We start from the raw sequence: 6,657 nt of genomic DNA on the forward strand, positions 1-6,657 counted from the left end.
GCATGGCGTTCGGCCCCAAAAAGTTACTTTGGGCTAATTGTACAAATGTAGTGAAAAGAAGCAATTTTAAAATACTAATATACATTCAGGAAGCAGCTGGAGCCAAATGTTTTCTCCCTCAATTGGCTCAAACATTGAGGAAAAAGTGAGTTGCAGCTAAAATGCAGAACGTTGCTGCCTGCGTCCTCACTAAGACTGAGAAAGTAGAGCACATAACCCCAGTTCTAAAGTCCTTACACTGGCTCCCTGTATCTCAGAGAATAGACATTAAAATACTTCTGTTAGTCTATAAATCCCTGAATGGCTTAGCACCTAAATACATCACAGACTTGTTATCAGTGCATCAACCCTCCAGACCACTAAGGTCTTCTGTCTCCAGCCTACCGCATACCCAGAACCAGAACCAAACATGGAGAAGCAGCATTTAGTTCCTCTGCTCCACTTATCTGGAACAAACTCCCAGAACACTGTAAAAGTGCTGAAACTCTGTGATCCTTTAAATCAAAGTTAAAAACCTATTTGTTTTGAGTTGCTTTTGAATGTTAAAGTTGAACTTATGCCGTCGCAGTAAACTGAAAGATTAGATCAATTTAGTAGTCCAACTTCTCTCGATTCTGCTGCACTGTGCTTTCTTTTGTACGTTTTTTTTCTTCCTTATGTTCTTTTCATGTACAACACCTTGAATTGTCTTGTTACTGAAATGTGCTTTACAAATAAACTTGCCTTGCCTAAAGCTAAACGAGAGCGGTTATTAATTTAGCGCGATCTGCGGGCACTTCCAGATGTTTTGTTCTGACAGACGATTAAGAGGAGGAAGGGAAAAAAAAATGCTGCAAAGATCGCTGCAAGGCAATCTGCAGGCATTTGTTCCGATTTTATACTGACAGAGGACACGTAACAAGAAAGCGAAATTTCATGCCTGATAAACACCGTGCTCAAAAATAACAGGCACCGTTGCCTCGTGGGTCTGGCTGTTTACTCCCTCTTTGACGCTATCTGTCTTAGCTCCTACAATTCCTGCATGGATGACCTTTGTAGCTAGATAACCACACGTCTAACAAGAAAAATAAAGGTGGTATGGTTGAGTATTTTTAAGTACAAAAACAGCGCAGTCTATTTACAGCAACTGTCAGTTGGACACTGAATCCAGATTATGCACACAATCAATCATGTACGGTACTCACTTCCTCTGAGAACACACGGGGTTCCTTGATGTCAAAAAGGGCCTCCAAAATGACAAATCCACTAATCTGATTATGAATATGTAAGCTGCATATTGAAATATTTATAGGTTTTTGATTCTACAGTATGATTGCAAATATCAATTGAAAGAAAACAGGTATGATTTCCATATAACCTGTTAATAGGTTGTACTGCTGTTGTATTCAGTTTGTTTATGGGAATTGCGTGTCTGTTCCTATCACACAAATCTAATAAACACATAAATAGTAATCTGTTAGAAAAGCAGCATTTACTCAAGGATTCTAAGGATTTGAGAAAAGAATATTGGAAATTAGCAACCGACTCCTCTAAGATCTAAATGCATCTGAGCAATGGGAAAAAACCTGAATGCTAGAAGCTGAAAAAGGGAAACTTAACAATGTCTTTGTTATAATTCCTATAGCTAAAAAGAAAGTATAAATACATCTTTTGGTAGTCTTTAAAAAAAAAAAAAGACAATCTTTGCTCCGTATTGTGTTCCTTTCCTGTTACCATGAATCACGCAACTAGCAAAAAGGTGGTGGAATCATAGCAACGATGTTCAGATCATTTTATCTTCTTCGCTGCCGCCATCATGCAGCGTGGAACAAACCCGGCACTGTGGTTTAAAACCCATGGATAATGCATAAGCCCACGTCAAAAAAAATAAGATCCAAAAGTGGCGGCTGACGATCCTTGCCGTGTTTCTAAGGAGATGGGGTGAAATTTTACAAATGCGCATGGTTCATTTTTTTCCCCCCTCTTCAAGTCGACACAACGAGAGGTTTTAGCTTGTCTAGGCCCATCAAACATAAAAAAATAAAAAATAACTGAACCAAAAAAAAAAAAACGACAAAAAATATTCAAAGAGATTTCGATTAATCAACACATTTGTGTTAAAAAGGATCCACGCTGGATCACTTGCTGTCCAATATGAAAATGTGCCTGCATGGCATACGTTACATAAGCTGACATAAGTGCACTTCAAGGACAAAATGCATTAAATCAATCAGCACCACACAGGGCAGACAGAAGGAAAGGGGAGAAGAAATGGGTGTGTTTCAGTCGTCAAACCTGGACAATGTAGATGGCCGCAAAGGATATTTTACTTCCTCCTGTAACAAAAACAAACCCTGGGAGATGAGGGGAGGGGAGGAGGTAGGGGAGGAGGGGGGGTGGATTCTATCTCATAATAGCCCACTTATATAAAATAAGACCTTGCTCTTGCATTACATGTGACTGCCCGGTATTTAACCAGAAAGAAAATGCGATCATTGTGCGGCCGTCGGTGCAATGCGAAACAGTCTACAGCGCTGTGAATGGGCAGGCAGGTACTTTATGAATGGAGGAGATCATGTGACCGCACCACCTCCCGAAGCAGATATTTCTCACTGACTGTCAACAAGCCCTCACAGGGGGGTGGAGGAGGGAGGAAAGGGGGGGTGGAGGTGGAGGGGGGATCGGCCCCGTTCACACAATAGCTAACCGGGACCAGAAATGCGAGCGACGTGAACGAAAAAGCACGACATGTACAGATTGACGTCGTTAGCGTCCGCGAGTCGCGGGGAGACTGGGCGTGAATGTAACGCCGTGTTTTTTTTTTTTTTATGAATGGGGACCGTCATATGTAAATGTGTGTGATTGAGAAAAAAAAAGCCATCTTCTGCTCTTTTAAATGCCACGATAACGACCGATGGCTTGGTTACGATATGCGTTACGGGTAAGGGAAGGCTAGATTCAAACACGGGGATTAAATAGAGGATTTAACGTCCACGGGAAGGTGCCGAAATCATGGCGGACAGCAGTTGACTAACACACACACATCCACACTGCCAATATAACGCCGTGTGATCATGGTGTACTGCGATTGACAAATATCCACATTCATTTTAAAATCTCAATCGAGCTTGTCTATTATCAGAATGCTAAAAAAAAAAAAAAATTTAAGTGGCGATCAGCGCAATATCATTATTATTATTATTATTATTATTATTATTATTATTATTATAGAACCCGGGTTAAATAATCCCACTAACATTGTAGCTTCAATATAGAGGCCTGTTATAGATGATCCCGTCGTAGATAATGTCAGATGTGTCAAAGCGAGAGAACGAGCAGCGATTGGATTGTTTGCAAATGTATCACTGTTGTCATAACAACAATAAACCTGTGCCATTGTTCTTCCAAATAGACTATAAGCATTCAATTCAGAAGTTTAAATGATATATCCTAGAAGGCAAAGCATTGTGAAATACCAGCGCAGCACGTTGAGAAATGTCAGTGGGACAACGTGCAGAGAGCACTGCTCTAACTAAACATACCCGATTACTAATTTCAGCTGTATTTATGTGTTTATTGAACATATGTGTTGCGTGTGTGTGTGTGTATATATATTGATAGATAGATATCTTCGTATATCGAAGTAAAAAAAAAGTACTCACTCGTTGTTTGGATTTGTTGAATCTTCACTCATTTTTCCTCACGAGGATCCAAATCCTAGCAATAGCATCGACGACGCAGTGACGGCGGGATAAAATACCACAGAAATCACCATTTTTTTTCCCTCCTTCATAAAAAAAACAAAAAAACAAAAAAAAAAAACGAATAAGCCCCTATTAAGGATGTCGGAGAAACGATGTACAAAGAGGGGGCATGCCTTACTGAAGCGTCCCCTGCGAACATCCGAGTGAAAGCTAGCTTAGCTCTGCTGGCTGGGACTAGAGTAAAGCAACGAGGGGGAATGACAGCCGTTGATTCATTTTATCCTCCCTGGAAGTAAAATCCGACCACAACAAATGAGCCAGCGGCACCATCCTCCTTCAACGAACACGCAGTGGCTCTTCGCTTTGCACAGAATGCTTAGAAATCTCCCTCTCCCAAACAAAAAAAAAGAGGAGAAAATGTCGCAGACTTGAACGTTTGGCAGGTTATTTACGTCGAGCATCCATTCGCCCAACTTCAGCTCCAGGACGACACTCGGAAGAAAAAAAAAAGCGCTGTGCAGCGTCCGCTCCGTCAACGTGTCCAAGTATTCTGCAGTAAAGGCATCCCGAAAGCCAAACAAACAAACAAACAAACAGACAGACAAAAGAAATGGGCTCTTGTAAATGTGAACACTGAGGCAAATATCAAACAGATACAGGCACGAAATTTCCAGGAAAAGTTGGTGGACATCTGCTTTTATCGAACTCCATTTTCAACTCGGGGAAGGAGGGGAGGTAGGGGACGGAACGTCGGAAAACTGGGCGGATGTGTCGACCCTCGCTTGAGAAAAAAGTCGGATCCTTCCGCGACGTAGTGAAAACATGTCACCCTTGCGAGAAATTATGCTCAGCTAAAATATAGTGAACTCCGACTTGTCGAAGAGGAATTAATATTGCGCTTAAACGTCTTCCCCTGTAGCCATGTGTGGTCAATTAGCTAATGTCGGTGTGCTGGGGGGTAACAACTAAAGTAGTCCCAACACTTCCCAAAAGAAGTTTCCCCTCAATAACGCATTAATACGCATAGAAGCGTCTGTGTGATATCACGCAAAGTATATTACAAACAGGAGGAAGACGTGGGGTTGACACGTGCTCTCAGCCACTAAAATTACTTTATTTGTTTAATCTCTTGCAACCTCGTCGTGGTCGACCGCACCCGACGCACTTGAAGTCTCTTTTTGCCAACTATATATATATATATATATATATATATATATATATATATATATATATATATATATATATATATATATATATATATATATATATATATACCAGCATTTGCAATTTTAAAACTTGCTCCTCAAACTGGAAATTTGTGCAAAAATAATAGCATTTTTAATGCAAAAAGAAAAAAAAAATAGACCAAGTCACGCATTTCATGTATTCCCCAATGACTTTAAAGTGTTTCCGAACATTACAAAACATGTCCCAGGTGGCCTCCCATCTCCGAGCTTTGGGATTTGTCAAGCTACTTTACCCTGCACACCAAATATATCCAGCTGTGGTTGCAGACACAGCAAAATTCTAACAAAATTAGTTTACACTTTATTGATCCCAAAAGGAAATTACATGTTGTTGTAAATCATATTAATCCAAAAAGAGTTATTGTAGATAGTGATGGCTGTTGGCAGGAAATATCTTTTGTAGCTGTCTGTATTACAGCAAATTTGAAGAAGCCTCTGACTGAAGACACTTTGTTTTCCCAAGTGTCACCCCTGTCCTGAAAAACCCGCCCCCATCTCCTACAAAACGTCCCCTGCATTTAGGGTAGGGTTAAGGTTGAGTTATGCTTATGCTACGGATTGTTGCGCAGGCAGCTCTGAGTGGACTGTGCACAAGGAAAAGGTTAGGAAGAATGGTTACCAACATTTTTTTGGTGCATGAAACTTTTAAAAGTAATATTTCATTCGCTCTAATAGTCAAGTATGAAAAAAGACACTAAAAAGTTAAGTATGGAGAATAGAGAGTAACGTAAACCTTTCAGATTATGTAAAATTGAATTTAAAAATATGTAAGATTTGTTTATTTTAAGTCAATTTATGCCCCTAATCAATGAAGAATACTTAACTAATGAATATGCAGCTGTTTCATTAGGGGTTTAACACATGGGCACAAAATAGTTTGTTTACTGGTGTGAAATGGTGTTAGGAAGGTACAGAGGCCCAAAACATAGTACGAAATGGGGGTCGCAATTAACAAAATAACAAACTGAGCTAGAACAAAAGTAAGAAAAAGAGAAAAAGAGCCGCCTATAAGTAATGAAACATATATAAGTATATATAACTCTATAATGGTGCATTGTACATTTTTGGAGTTGGAGAATGGATCTGAAAATTATGCCACATTCTAGTTGAAAGTCTTCTAATTGCAAGTCGAACAAAACTCTGAGATTTGCTAGTAGTGTCATACTAGCTACTACTAGCAATACATGCTGATAACAGTGTGTTTTTCAACGGTTTATGCATTTAAACTTTGAAGGAACATATGCAACTAACAAATGGAGGCTGTACTATATCTGCCACTGATTTAATGTGATACAAATCATTAGCAATTGGTAATAAATAGTTAATATTTTCGGGTTATTCCATGTATTACAGTGGGTATATCATGCTTTTAAAATGTTCCTTTTGACATTTAAATCATTTAGTTGTGATCTATATAAAGTGGAACTGCAAGGCTTTGGTCTTAATTCCTTGTTATTGCAGGTTCACAGGATTCTCTTTTGCTCCTGTTCTGAGGTGCGTCTGAGAGCAACTCATTTCAATGCAAAGAAGGCCCCATCACACCCCCACACCATCCAGATGGTAGGGCGTTCCACTCCAACCCGTTCGGCCATTTTTGTAGTATGCCGGGGGACAGTGTAATGAATTGTGTGGATAAATACAACCAACTAGGACTGAACGATATGACCAAAACTTATATCACGATATATTTCTTGATTTCAGTCGATACAATATAGTTAAAATATCGA

The 6,657-nt window shown here is 39.6% G+C and overlaps 1 protein-coding gene across 1 annotated transcript in view; it reads right to left on the bottom strand.

Moving 5' to 3' along the window:
- spred1 (sprouty related EVH1 domain containing 1) overlaps positions 1-4,438 on the bottom strand; it is a 46,706-nt gene extending 42,268 nt beyond the window's left edge. Inside the window, exons 1-2 of the mRNA XM_021315925.2 lie at positions 3,862-4,438; positions 3,642-3,766 (exon numbers count right to left, since the gene is read on the bottom strand). Of these exons, the coding sequence (XP_021171600.2) occupies positions 3,642-3,673 (32 nt within the window). The 5' untranslated portion in view covers positions 3,674-3,766; positions 3,862-4,438. The remainder of the gene's footprint in view (positions 1-3,641; positions 3,767-3,861) is intronic.
- Between the last annotated feature and the right edge of the window lie 2,219 nt (positions 4,439-6,657).

This window comes from Fundulus heteroclitus, chromosome 19, assembly GCF_011125445.2.
Source record: "Fundulus heteroclitus isolate FHET01 chromosome 19, MU-UCD_Fhet_4.1, whole genome shotgun sequence".
NCBI classification, from domain to species: Eukaryota; Metazoa; Chordata; class Actinopteri; order Cyprinodontiformes; family Fundulidae; genus Fundulus; species Fundulus heteroclitus.